This window comes from Chroicocephalus ridibundus, chromosome 14 (genome assembly GCF_963924245.1).
Source record: "Chroicocephalus ridibundus chromosome 14, bChrRid1.1, whole genome shotgun sequence".
Classification (NCBI taxonomy): Eukaryota; Metazoa; Chordata; class Aves; order Charadriiformes; family Laridae; genus Chroicocephalus; species Chroicocephalus ridibundus.
This window is the reverse complement of record NC_086297.1, coordinates 9,047,177-9,060,879: the sequence shown is the minus strand read 5'-3', so window position 1 is coordinate 9,060,879 and position 13,703 is coordinate 9,047,177. Positions and strand designations below refer to the sequence as shown.

At 51.2% G+C, this 13,703-nt stretch overlaps 1 protein-coding gene, 1 long non-coding RNA gene and 1 other non-coding gene across 5 annotated transcripts in view; 1 reads left to right on the top strand and 2 right to left on the bottom strand.

Moving 5' to 3' along the window:
• The window catches only part of ST6GALNAC2 (ST6 N-acetylgalactosaminide alpha-2,6-sialyltransferase 2), a 39,330-nt gene that overhangs the window by 11,734 nt on the left and 13,893 nt on the right, over positions 1 to 13,703 (top strand). The window contains exons 10-11 of one of the 2 annotated variants that reach the window (XR_010073286.1): positions 57 to 2,316; positions 13,299 to 13,482. Coding sequence is in view for 1 of the 2 variants with exons in the window: in XM_063352064.1 (XP_063208134.1) it covers positions 57 to 224 (168 nt within the window). In the remaining variant the exon portion in view is untranslated. Of the gene's footprint in view, positions 1 to 56; positions 2,317 to 13,298; positions 13,483 to 13,703 lie in introns of those variants that run through there. The other variant, XM_063352064.1, reaches the window with a different exon arrangement.
• On the bottom strand, positions 2,305 to 6,097 carry LOC134523300 (uncharacterized). 2 transcript variants are annotated; one of them, XR_010073288.1, is made up of 7 exons: positions 6,021 to 6,062; positions 5,539 to 5,651; positions 5,167 to 5,264; positions 4,043 to 4,132; positions 3,235 to 3,304; positions 2,809 to 2,946; positions 2,305 to 2,644 (listed from the first exon to the last, which is right to left on the bottom strand). It is a non-coding gene; the product is annotated as an uncharacterized LOC134523300 (long non-coding RNA). The 2 variants fall into 2 exon arrangements; XR_010073287.1 differs by lacking the exon at positions 5,539 to 5,651 and having other exon boundaries at positions 6,021 to 6,097.
• Positions 5,336 to 5,410, bottom strand: LOC134523575 (small nucleolar RNA R38). Its single transcript, XR_010073352.1, has one exon. It is a non-coding gene; the product is annotated as a small nucleolar RNA R38 (small nucleolar RNA).

Sequence of the window (13,703 nt, the reverse complement as noted above, 5' to 3'; positions counted from 1 at the left end):
CTGAATGGAGCCTTGACCCTGTCTCTTGTCTGTCTGTCCCACCTCCCTCCCTGCAGGTCAGTGCCTATGGGTTCATCACCGCCAACTACGAGCAGTTCTCGGACCACTACTATGAGCTGGAGAAGAAGCCGCTGGTGTTTTATGCCAACCATGACATGATGCTGGAGGCGGCGCTGTGGAGGGGGCTGCACCGAGCAGGGATCATGACCCTCTACCAGCGGTGAGGCTGGGTGGTCGCCTACGGGGGCAAGTCCAAGGACTCCTGTGGCTCTTTCTCCTCTTTCCTGAAGGCCACCTTCTCCCTGGCGAGGGCTCTCCCCAGCTGGCCAGCCAGCCCAAGGAGTGGACCCTCCACACTGCAGCAGTGGTGTGATGGTCAGGGGCAAGGTGAAGCTGGTGGAGAAATGTTGCATTTCCTCAGGAATCTCCAGCAACGTTTCATGGCTCAATGTGATTGAATGTGGCCTTTGAGGCGCCAAGAAGCACCACAACACGTGGCTGTGACCTCCCAGCCCCATGAACATGGCTGGGAAGCACAGAAGGGGCTGGAAGAAGATGCTGGAGATGTGTATGTGTGGCAGCCTCTGGCTGGAAGAACGCCCTTCACCTTGCCATCGTGCCCCCGTTCAAATGCTTGTCACCATGGTGGGACAACAGGCATGATGAATCCTTACACTGGAGACTAGATCATCCAGCTAACGGGAAGGTTGGAGAACACCTCCCTCCTGGCCTGCAGAAAGCCCCAACTCCAGCCAGGTTTATGTGTGCCACTTTCTAGAAGGACTTGGTTGCCTCCATGATCAATGGGAAAGCCAGCGGCTTGGCTGCCCTCTCCTGTGACAGGCGCACAGCATGCCCTGTCATTTTCCTCTTTCTAGGTCATGGTGTTTTCAAACAAGGATCTTAAACAGCTAAGAGCAGCGGTACTGCAGCTCAGCTGGGACATCAGAAACGTGGCTGGTTTTGAGCAGCCTGGAGATGAGAGCTGGCCTACAGCCCACCCGGGTGGTACTGGGTTTGTTGGGTTTTTCTCGCACAGGGACCGTGTGGTGCCCTCCAAGTGCTTTGACAAGGCAGCCCCATGCCAGGTGGGTCAGGGAACCTGCTAGCTCGTTGGGTCAGACTAAGTGACTGTCACTTTCCTCCCAAACAACCTGAGGGAGGTGAAGTTCTTGAAGCCTTCAGCCACCCCGGATAAGCCAGCGCTGCCAAGGAAGACCCGCTGGGGAGGCCACTCCAGCTGGTGGTGGCCGGAGGGTTGACACGGCACCGCAGTGGCAGCAGTGCCATGCGAGACAGTTTCCCGCTTTGTGTAATTACATAAATGTTGAATGAGCATTTTCTTACATGCCTATTTCTGTTGTTTTGGCAAACGGGGTGGGGTGAGGCCCCTACCTCCCCCAGCAGAGGGGCTGTAGCGTGTAGCAGAGCGAGCCCCCGACTGGAGAACAGCCCGAGGCGGGGATGGGAGCCGGCTTAAAGGGTGGAGATGGGCTGGCAGGGAAGCCTGGTGCCCAGCACCGTGACGGATCTGTGGGAGCAGCTCCGAGCACAGCCGTCTTCCACTTGGGATGCGGTTGTGCTGTACCGTCAGCTGGGGAGGAGCGATTTACTGCAGCGATGGCAAGAGAGAGCCTGGCCGTGAGCCAGGGAACCTCCAGCCCCCCTCCAGCTCGCAGCAGGCTGCTCCCAGCCAGTTCAAATGAGCATTACCGAGGCTTAGTCTCTAAGCCTGTTTCAGATGTAATCTCCGGCTTGGAGCCCATCTTATGTTCCCAGGTCTCAAATTAACCTTTGTTTGCATCAGGGCCACCTTACAATGGTACCAAGGCAGCCTGTTAGGCCTGTTTTTTATTCACAAGCACTCAGCAAAACGTCTTTCATGACAAGAACGAGCCTGATCCTCACATCACCTGACCAAGACAGCACTAAAACCTCCTCAAACCAGCTCTGGCCGAACCTCGGCACAGCCCACGCAGGTGACTCTGGACGTGGCCATCAGCAGCACCTTGATGCGCAGACGCAAAACAAACAGGTCTGAAAAAGGAGCGCCGTCATGGTGCAGCATCCTGCCAGGAATCCCGTCCAGCTCGTGGGCAGAGCTGTTTGTGCACACGAGGAACTCAGGACGCACACCCTCCTTTCCCATTTCAAAAAGGGAGGTTTTTCTCGCCAAGGGTGTAGCCCAGCCCTGGAGTTAAACATACTCCATTTTAAGCGCTCACCAGACAAAGAACCTGATGGCTTTCTACTGCCTCTCCCTTCCAGCGTCCAAGCAGACCACAAGAATCATTTCTGTCACGTCCTGGATTAGCTGTAAGTAGTTTTGTCACACCGTTACCGTGAATTGCCTTTATTCAACTTAGTGTCTGCACACGCTTAATTCTTTCAGTATCGGGGAGAAGCAGGTTTTGCTACGAAGGGTAAGCTCACAACTGCTTGAATTTCAGAAAGCGTTTTAACCCCAAATCCTTTCTACCTGCTCAAAACCATTTCTGTTCAAGTAGACAGCCTTTACCAAAAAAAAAAAAAACCCAACACACAAACTCAACTTCAGCTCCCAGTATTTTCTGTAACTTATTTTATTCTGGAGGAGAAGACAGCCGGGAATCACTTTTTCCTCCAGCCAGCTGTAGATCAGGTCCTAGTGGAAAAAAAGATAGCGTCAGAGCAAAGCAACTGTCAACTGGAAAGCTCCCGATTTGCGCTATTTCAGCGAGAGCACAGGTCTCGGGAGACAAAAACTTGCTCCCCTCCCAGCCAATGGCACTAGTACCCAAATCCTCTTTAGCTTTACTTGGAACTTACCCATGATGTGGTGGCAGAAACCACAGAGCAGGGAGGAGGAGCCCGCAGTTATGCACAGGTGGCTGTTTTACACCCTTCCGAATAACATCTCAGTGGCAACTTGCGAGACCCACTCCAGAAGAGTCTTCTCTCTTGCTTCTAGAGTTGAGAGACACCACAAAGAATGCTCTAAGCACTTTCCTAAACAAGTTCATTCTGAAACAATTCCTGCCCCCCTCTATTCTCAAAGCACTAAGTAGCTTTTACTTCTCCTACTCATCACCAGGCTGCCTCTTCACTTTTTCCCCCCCTCTTACTCCTTGGAAGCCAAAAGCCCCACAGGCGCTTTCCCAGTGACTGGTCAAACTTGGAACGCAGCTCTATTGACAGAGCAACCACTCTGACTGCTGGTTTGCAGTACCATTCCCTCCCCTTTTGCATACCAACCTTGATTTCTTAAGGAAGTCCACTGTCGTCAAGTTTGCCGGTCAGCCTGTCACTGCATTTTATTGATCTTCTGCAAACAAATACAAATTCTGTTAAATAAAGCGTGAAATTATTTAGCAGAATGCAGCTGTCAGCTACCTGGAGACAAAGTGCTGTTACAGCGTGTGTATTCAGTGACTCTACATCAGGTAAGATAAAAATGCATTTCTTATCTGCCCTTCAGCCAGCCGCGGTGCCTCACTGTTTGGATACACAACTTAAAAGCTCTTCGTGAATCCAAACTCTGCTATGACAACAGCAGCCAGCGCTTACACTCCCTGTACCTGAGCCTTGTTGAGAGCTGGCTGCTGAACAGCCTGTGTGTCTGGGACAGGGCTTGTGCTGCAGTCGCGCATTGCAAGGGCAGGAGGAAAGGGAAGGGACGCTGCTTTTGCCCTGCTGATGCCACTTGTGTCACCTGAGTCTTTGCAAGGGGTAGGAGACCCGCTAAGGGGAAATACGTAAGCCTCAGTGAACAGTTGTTTCTCCCTCACAGCTGAGTTGTCGGACAGGGATAACAGCACATCACAGGCTCAGTTTCTCTCCTGCCCTTGGCTATATAAACTCCTCAAGCTCTACAAAATCACATACAGCAAAGACACCCAGATGCTGACATGCTGATGACCAGTGTTCTTCCTGATGTATTTTTCCTAGTAAGCTTTCAAAGACTAGGTATTCTGCTCAGCAGATGAGTCATATTGCCTACAGATCTGACATATAATTAATGAATTAAAACCAAGCAGTGTGCAATACTGAAGCATTCTCTTACCATCTTGAAGCCCAACTTGGCAGCTGCCCTCTTGCCAAAGCGGTCTTTGGGCAATGCTACAGCCCCAGGATTCTGCAGGACGATTTCCTCCTACATACAAGTTGCATCGAACACCGTTAGCAATCATACTTCAAACAGTCTGTCTGCTCCTTTCTTCTCCACCCCTTCTAACAAAAAACAGCACTGGGTCACAGAGCAGGAATTAGAGAGGAAATTTTCCATTCAAAGCCAAGCAATTTTTGTCTCACAAACTTAGCACAGAACAAAAAGACAAAGAAGCGTGTTTGACAGTGAGTTGTCTCACTCAGAGAAAAGAAACTTTGGGAGGTGGATGCTATTTAAATCCTTGCTTGGGAAAAAAAAAACACCAGCTCTGAGACTGCGGTAGTTTAGACCCTTTTTACCTGTTTCAAGCAGACATCCTCCTCATCATCATACAGAAACATCTAAATGCGACTTTCTCCTTGCACACAAGAATAATCCATTCATCAAGGGTGTACATTGTCTATGGGTTTATCTTGGACAAATGCATTTAAGAAAACGTAAGACAGATAAATCCCTTCTGGGGAAGGATTCTTCAGGGTGTGTCCTTTCCAGGATGACCCTTTGCTGTGTGTGAACTGCACCTCCCCACCCCCCGCAACCCGACGCAAGTTTGAAACTGTCCCAGGGCACCTCCAGGTAGGCAAACAGAACAATTACTCTTTCACTAGGTCTATTTCTGTGACAAACACAGTTATGAGATGAGCTGTGTCGAGTATCTCCATAATGGGCTGTCATCCAATCCCTCCTACTTGTAATCCCTTCTACTCTTGCTCATCTCTGACCACGCTGACAAGCAGGTGCTCTACCAGCCACCAACAGTAAAATTCCCATTCATCCTGTGCTGCCTTTCAACTTGTGCTCCATGGCAGCAGAGGGCTGCACACTCAGGTGGCAGCTGCAACAAAGCTACAGCCTTGATTGACTTAATTACATTAATCAAGCCATTAGGCTTTTATATCCCCTCCCAGTAGGCCAGGGACACAAAAGGATATCATCTGACATGATGGAGTCTTACTTCCATAGCCCGGCAAGAGGAGAATAAATCAGACTATGACAACACAAATGCTGGTGTTTCTCACCATCGTGCAGCTGGTGCAGGTTTGCTGTCAGTTCAGTGAGGGAATCAGCTTCCCAGGCAGGTGAGTGGTTTTGCCCTTGCTCGATGCCATGCCATGCTCTGAAAGAGATGAAGGGGACAGAGAGTGAGTTCAAGTAGCAGACTGTTCTTTTACCTTTGTGTCTTTAATGCTGAGCCTCAGAGTCATGCTTCCACAGAGGAAAGATTAATTTCAGACAGGGATAACTTTATCATCACTTGCTCAGCTTCCACAGCAGCCAAACCTGGACCACGCGGGGCCATCCCAAAAGCCCAAGCCTGTTCCCGACTCTGTGCTTTGGGTGCTCCTCACCCGGGCAGCCACCACACCTGGGGGCACCTGGGGACAACTCACCCCACTGATCTCCCTCTGCCTGGGCGCTCGGTCTACTGTGATGGATAATGCTCGCTTGATAGAAGCCTCACTGCTTGCAGACGCTGTACCATCACGCTGAGCGATACCAGCCGCTGTATTAAATACTCTCCCACAGTTGGGGAAGAACTGGTACAACCATAGTCAAAACCTGCGAGCTGAGCATCGCCCGGACCAGGCCGTGCTGCTCGGAGCACCCCCCGCACGGAGAAGGCCTGAGCCCCCTCCAGGTGGCGAACAGGAGCCGCGGGGCCCAGCGCAGCCGGGCCCTGCCTCCACCCACCCACCATGGCGGCGGTGGGGGCACCATTACAGCCCCACAGGCAGACGTCGAGGCCTCGCCCCACCCCTCCAGAAAGCCGCGGCGGGGCGCAAGAGTGCCCCGCTCCCTTTCCCGCTGTCCCCGCGCCCGTCGGGGCCGCCGTGCCCGCGGATGGCTGCCGATAGCGGCCCGCCCCACTCACCGCCCTCGGCCCCGCCGCCATGTCGTCCCGGAACCACCGCGGAGAGGGAGGGGGCTGGGGCCGCGCGCGCCCGCTGAGTCTCGCGAGAGGCGCGGGGGCTGATGGGAAGTGTGGTCCCGTCCCTCAGCGGCGGGACGCGGCCGCCATCACCGGCCTCCCCCAGCACCCGGGCACCGTGCCCCCGGGGGGGGCCTGGGGTGTCCGGGGGACCCTAGGCTGTGACAGTGGGTGTCTGGGGGACGGGGCTCCTCTGAGAGGAGCCACGAGCAGGGCTTGCTCCTTGGGTCCATCCTCTCCCTGCTGGGTGGAAATGCCAAATACGAGAAAGACAAAGAAATAAGTGTGTGTAATTTGTCACTAAAGTGAGGCTTGACTCTCCCAGAGGCTGCTTCTGCGGCTGTTGCCTCGCTCAAGGGCTCAGCAGCCGCTGTAGGAAAGCCATGGAGGTGGATAGGGTCACAATTATGGAATCACAGAATGGTTCGGGTTGGAAGGGACCTTAAAGCCCACCCAGTGCCACCCCCTGCCCTGGGCAGGGACACCTCCCACCAGCCCAGGTTGCTCCAAGCCCCGTCCAGCCTGGCCTTGAACCCCTCCAGGGATGGGGCAGCCACAGCTTCTCTGGGCAGCCTGGGCCAGGGGCTCACCGCCCTCACAGGAGAGAATTTCTTCCTGGTATGTAATCTAAATCTCCCCTCTTCCAGTTGGAAGCAATTACCCCTCCTCCTATCACTACATGCCCTGGTAAAAAGTCCCTCTCCAGCTTTCCTGTAGGCCCCCTTCAGCCCCGGTGATACAGGCCCATCAGCCCAGAGCTGGGCCTGGGCTGCACACACAGAGCTTTTGCATCGTCATGCTGCTTGTTAATTGCATTTATTCATTCTTCATGTGCCCTGTTTACTAGGGAGACGCGCATGATTGTACTTAGCCCGCTAAATGCTTCAAAAGGCTTGAACAAGCATTAGCTCATGTAGGAAGGGGCACACTTCAAAAAGACTAATTAGCTGGAGATTGGGGATTAGTCAGAGATTAGTTAGTAAATGTATGTGCTGTGCTTTGAATATGTGATGCTTGCAGTATGTGCTATGATTGTCCTTCGCTGTTAAAAACTGCTATGAAAGCTAGATGGGATCCTGTACATTATGAACAATAAGACAGTGCAAATGGAACCAATCCTGTACATTATGAACAATAAGACAGTGCAAATGGAACCAAGGGGAGGAAAAATACAAACAGCTAATACCCACTTTCTTGCCTCAAAGCTTTATCCACTCTTGTGAAAAGCTGCAGTGACTGGAAATAGAAAGGAGACAAACCTGAGTCTGAGAGGAGAGAAGTCTGGGTACAGGTGAAAGCCCCATATTTAATGGGTGTCACCCCTGAAATGTCTGAAAAGTGGGGGATTCACAGTCCCTTGGGGCATTTGACTCGAAGATGTGCTTGTGGAAAGCCGCCTGGTTCCCTGCAGCGATAGCAAGAGTAAGCTTCCTACGTTGGTGTTGTACGGTGCGGCCAACTCCTCTGTTGCCTGACCTGGCTGCCTGGATTGCTGCGTCTGTGAAAGCAACACCTCCTGTTATCCTGAAGAGCGGAGTGCTGCGAGCTCGAGGGAAGCGCTGCCGAGGAGCTGGGTGTCTCTCTGCCCCCGAATTCCTTCCGAGGGCAGGGAGATGGCTCCATGGTGCTGCCCGCACCGGCCCTGTGCTCTGGGAGGCCCCTCTCTGGGCAAGGCAGTCAGATTCCCAGGGAAAGGCAGCGTGACTTCATGTTTATTTTTAGTGCCTGGATCCTCCTGGCCTTGCTTCTATTTTAGAACCTGTTGGCTGTGGGTTTTTTCCTCCACAGCATAGATTTAACCCGACTCATGGGTGCTTTGTTCTCCAGAATGGCCCATATTGTTTCTTAAAAGTCTCTCTTAAAAAGTTAACAGACTGCAAGAGGCATTTTTTTTTTACTTTTTTTTTTTTTTTACAGTGGTGAAAGAAGGCTGTAAAGAGATGCCAACCTGCTGTTAAAAATAAGCGGCTTCCAACACAAGTGGCTGACTACGAGGTCTTCCCTGGCCCTCTGTGCCCTCTGCTAGTTGCAGGAAGCCTGGCAGGTTGGGCAGGAGCCTGGAGGCAGCAGCTCCCATGGTCTGCTGAGAGGACACGAGAGAGCTTCAGCGCCTTCCTACCCCACAGGAGCCTGTCCCACTGGTGTTTGGCCCGGTGGGAAGGCGGATGATGATACAGAATGGCAGTCATTAACGCAGCCTTCATTGAAGTGGCCTTTGCTCTGTGAAGATGTGGCTGGCAATCTGCCTGACTACTTTTAGCTTTCTGAATAAGCAAATACATAAAACCCCATAACTAGAATTAGCCCTTTAAGTCCCCGAGGGACATAAGGTTTTTAAAATTAAACAAAGCAACTAAAATCCTCCCTTGTGTAGAGTTCAGATCCTGGAAGGAGAGAAGATAGACTCAGATGTGCTGAGAGCTTTGCCACCGTCTTGATTTTTGGGTGGAAGCTGCTCAGACCATAGATTAACTGTCTACTTGTGCCTATAAATGGATGAGCTGTGCAAGGTACCAAGTAATGAACGGATTCAACAGTTAAAAGCTCAGGGGAACAGCATGAGCTAAGTGAGCAGTAGATTGGCTGTCGTTATCCGTGGGTGCAGTGCATAGGTAATGTTTCCAAGCATATTTTAGAGGCAGATCAAAGACCCTGGATGAAGGGAGATGGTCGTCGCCTCACCCATGCCCATACTTTCTTAAATCTCTGCAACTTCGAATCAAGTTTTCTCAGCAGTTCCCTTTAGAGGGCGTCCATGTCACACACATCTCTGGCGTGCAAACTTCACCCGGGAGCTGCAGTACAAGGCGAAGCCTCCCAGAGGTCAGCAGAACATGGTGGCTCTTCAGAAGAGTCTGTGAACCTTCCTAGGGATGCGAAGGGAGTTACGGCCTGGTTTGAACAGTTCTGGTTGAACATATTCTCCTTCCTCAGGCAGTTGCAATGCTGTCCCAAAGGCAATTTGGACATAATTTTGATAGATCTCCATCAGTTACAGTATTTTCTTGCTACAGTCTTTGAAAGGACTTCTGTTTGTGTTGAATGAGTAAGGAATGCTATTAAAAAGGCATGGGGATCTTCTATGTGTGAATGTTTTGGGGCTGCTCTCAACTTTGTGTCAGAGGATCTGGAGGGGATTTCTTCCTCCAGCTACATTAAGCCCCCGTCTTTCTGCTTTCTCAAGGCCCTTCAGTATCTGTCCTGCAAAGCCACAGCACTACCCTCCGCAAAGAAGTCTGAACTCTGCTGTAGGGTATTTGGTTATCCCTAGAGCAGATAACAGGAGAATGGGCAGATTATGTGACAGAGGAAAGGCAGAAGGACAAACGGAAATCAATGACAGAACCTCTCCAACTTCAGCTGCGCTTTGATCCCACGCTTAAATTGAAGGACGAGATCTCCTCCCAATTTCCCACCCGTTTCCCCTCTTGGCTGCCTGTAAGTCCCTCCAGGGAGAAGCTCCCCATGCTTACTGACAGCAATTTGATTTCCTTTTGATTTCCCCTTCTGCCTGTCCCCGTCCCACCCTGCAGACAGGGTTCCACAAAGCCTGGAGAAACAAAGCATCCGTTCATTCAGAGCCGCCCTGCTGTGGTTATCATCTCCGACATATGGCCGGGGGAAGAAACCAGGGTATTTGAAGACATTAAAAAGCACGTCCCCCATTGCTAACTGCGTCTGGCAGGCACCAGCCCCCTGCATGGCTGGAGCGTAGGAAGCACGAGGAGACGCCGAGGTGCAGGGGGTAGCTGGATTGATGCTTGTCTCTGTTACATGTGCTGCGTGCACAGCAGTGCACAAAGAACCGTCCCCTGGGGTACGGCTGGAGATCGCTTGCTGGTATTTCAGGTGCCAGACTTCCGAGAGAAAAGATCTGTAGTGTTAAAAGCCTGCCACGAGGTCCCAGATCCTGGTGTCTGCTGCTTCAAATCAGTCCCAAGAAATACCAGAAGGACTCTTTGGAGCTCAGTAGCAGACAAGCAACATCTTTCTTTCCGCTCAGGACAAAGCATGCTGCAGACAAAACGTCCTTCCCTTCTCCCAGCAGCAAAGCTCTTAAGCCTGCATTTAATGTTAAATACACGCTTAAACCCATTCCTCCTCAGCGTGTCCTGTGTGCTTACGTAGAATTTTAGCAGGCTCAGAAATGCTCTGCTGTAACTGGGGCCTGTCTAAAGCCTGAACCTTGTACGTTGAATAACAAGACCTTTATTTTCCAGGATATCTGCAAGGAAGGGATGGCTTTTCTGGGAGCATGGTGGTATCTGCAGGCAGGGCTATGGTATGGAGTCCTGCAGGTGGAGAAGAGAAAAGGTTGCCTTTTCTCCTCCTGATGGTGCTGAACAGCAGAAGAAATGGCAGCTTCAGCCACTGACTTGATCGCTTCAGGTCTGGTGTCCCAGCTAGGCAAAGTGACCGTCTTGTCAAAGCCAGCCAGATTGCGTTCACAGCTTCGTTCCTCAGAGGAGCCGAGCAGAACAGAGAGCACACAACAAGTTGTTCTGATTGCAGGGTGTGCATGGTTAAAACCTGGGGCCAGACATATGTACTTGTTGAACAATAGCGGTAGGAATACGGCTTCTTCATGGATGAATGTGTTTAATTTAAAATATATATCCTCAGAGCACACCCAGAGATGGAAGATGTGTACAGCTACACAAATGCACTCAAAGACGGTAGGAAAAACTGTAAAGCTGTGAAACCAGGAGTAACATTTCCATCACAGAAGGTCTTTAAGGACATGATAGATAAAAAAATTACCAGGAACTGAGAGCTGACCTTGCTTTGGCCAAAGAGATGGATCCTCTCTATTTCCTTTGTCTGCCTGAGGGATTAAAAGCGTGGTAAGCAGAAAGGGAGTCAGATGGTATAAAAACAGCTAGGCAATATTAATAAGGAGCTTTTCAGGTCCTCTTTTATCACAAACAGTATTTCTGTTTGCCTGGATTACTCGGCCAACCAGTCGTTGCTTCAGTCAACCCAGTCTGCATCGTCATATAAGCAATATTTCATCTATCAAGCTTAGATACAAGAAATATGCCAGGCACGTGCGGAGCGAACAAGCATATTCTTGCAAGTAATTAGCATAAGCTGCACTGAGGTCAAGCGGTTGTGTCGGAGCACAGTACAAATTGCCAACATTTCTTCCTACTGAAGATGGAGAATCGCGAATGCCATGTCTCTGGCTCACCTCTTGCTTCCCATTGTTTATACCAGAAGAAGGAGATAATTGTTTTGAGGTACTTTTAAGAATAGCGTCTCTGCTACGTTCGTTGCTTAGTGGGAAAGAACGTGTTTAAATAATGAAAGGTCACATTATTTCAGGTCCCGTTGGGTAATTTTTCTTGCCCTTATGCAGGGGAAGCAGGCCGAATGCCTAATTTGACCATGTTCGAAGTGGTAAACTGAGGTCTCACTGGATTACAGAGGGCAGTTGGTTAAAGGCGTGCAGTGATTCCTCCTGCTGTCTGTAAGAAGATCTATTGAGGGCAGCCTCCGGGTGACATCTCCTTGAGGGGGCCCTGCTGCAGGGTGTCAGACTGAGGGCCATCCAGACCAATGTTGTTTTTCCAAGAAATGCCCAAAATGGATGACTAGGAAAGTGCAAGAATGGGGGGATTACTTATGATACATCTCCCACTACCCCACCAGCCATTTGAGGGGTGTGAACTTCGAGAGCCAGATGGTAGTTCAGTCCCTCCACTAACGGGTTTTCTCTGGAATGGAGGTTTCGGTAACTTTGTTTTCCATGAACTTGCCCCGTTCCTGTGTGAACCTGTAACAGCCGTTCCCTCCAGTGGGGAGGACTTGCCCAGGTCAGCCTGTGCTGTGAGAGGGACCGGCTTCCTTTCATTTGTTCTGTGTCTGGCTCCCCTTAGTTTTTTATGATGGCCCCAAGTTCTTGTACAGGAGGAGACCATGAACGGTCCTGCCTGTGCGGGTAGAACTTATGGATCTACTTATCCTTCCCTTCTCTTTGGGCTCCCAAGTCTGATTTCTTCAGAATAGATCAAAGAGTGAGGGTAGCATTGTGTTAAACCACTAGTTTCCTAGAGAATGTGATCTGTCCACTTGCAGATGGCTTTTATGGTCTCCAAAGCCTCCCATGGATTAGCCCACGGTTGACTGTATAAACATTTTCTCTATCCCACATCCTGCTTCCATAGCATGTCTCATACTCACTTCTCTGTCCTTTTGCTCAGTCCAAACATCCTGCAAAAAACCTCCAGCTCTTCTGGAGCCTTCCTCACTCCTTTTCTCCCCAGCCTCTGCCAGGTGACAAATAACACTCAATCAGCCCAACAAAACCCCCAAATTCTTGGAGACCTGCGTATGATGGGGAGACTCATGGGCCTTTCTGATTTAATTACTGACAGATGCGCTGCTGCTTTTCTGTTGACCTAATGCTTCTGCTGTCGCATAGAGGTCGGTCTGTCTTCAGCCATCTCTCCCCCTGCGCTTTTTGAGTGCTCTCCTTTCTCCCTTCAGCTGTCATCTCGAGCAGCCTTGCTGCTGAAGGAGGTGGGCGGGAGAACACGCACCGCGGGAGATGGCTGATCTTCCGTAGCACTTGTGCTCAGGGATGGGAGAACTCAGCCGCAGCAGCATCCTCATCCTCATCCTCCTCCTCCTCCACCTCTCCTTGCCATCTCAGGGGGAGAAAGCCCCACCGTGGCTACCCAGCACCGCTGTGCAAGCTCTGTGGCTGGGGGAGTGCTGCTGGGGGGGTAAAGGGGGGGTTATATCATGGGAGCTGGACGTACACCCCTTTATCTAGCAAAGCAGGGGCTGCACATGCTGGCACTCCCCCCACAGACTGCAGAGAGGGAGCTGCTGCAGCTCACTGGTCTCCAGGTGACCCCCTTCCCTGGCAGCTGGTGGGGGGCATGGCTGAGGCTTAGGGGGGGTCCTGGGGGTTCCTTCTGCCAGACCAGCAGTGGGGCAGGCAAACTGAGGCAGGGGTAACCAGGGCAGTGTGGGGGAGGGGGGTAACGTCTCAAACCACAGCACCTGATTTACCAGAAGTTGTGTGTGAAGTGCTGCTGACTTGGAGCAGCTGGCAAAAAAGTGTAAACAATTTCCCCCTTCCCAAATCATTATTTAAACAGTATAAAGGTCTCTGTAAATGTTTAAAACAACAACACGGTTGGGAGGGGAAGGAGGAAAGACAAACAAGTTTGCTGTTTCAGCTTTGCAGAAACAAATCTTCATTTTTGGCAGGGTTTTATTCATCCAGAGGATCCAGCTGCCAACACGCTTTGCAAGGCTCCAAATTCATAATCGCTTCCCTAACATCTTCCTCCAAGAGGCTGCAGTTTGGCACAGGCACCACCTTTGATGTCTGAGTTTGGCGACCACCCCGTGCCTTAGGAGCCCAGTTCATGGCCAGGGCATCTGCGTGGCTGTGAGTGCTCCTGACGATGTTTTTCTTTCCCAGACTTAAGGTTCGCGGTGGTCAAAGCTCAGCAGGAGCCAGGGAGCTCAAAGGAGCAAGGTGCTGTGGGCTGGCTGACCACTGGGGTACCTTGCCTGCATGTGAGCAGGGCAAGAATCAGGAGACCCTCTTTCCCCTGAGCACCTCTCTCAGGAAATGGGGGCTCCCATTTCCCTGCCCCTCCTTCCCTA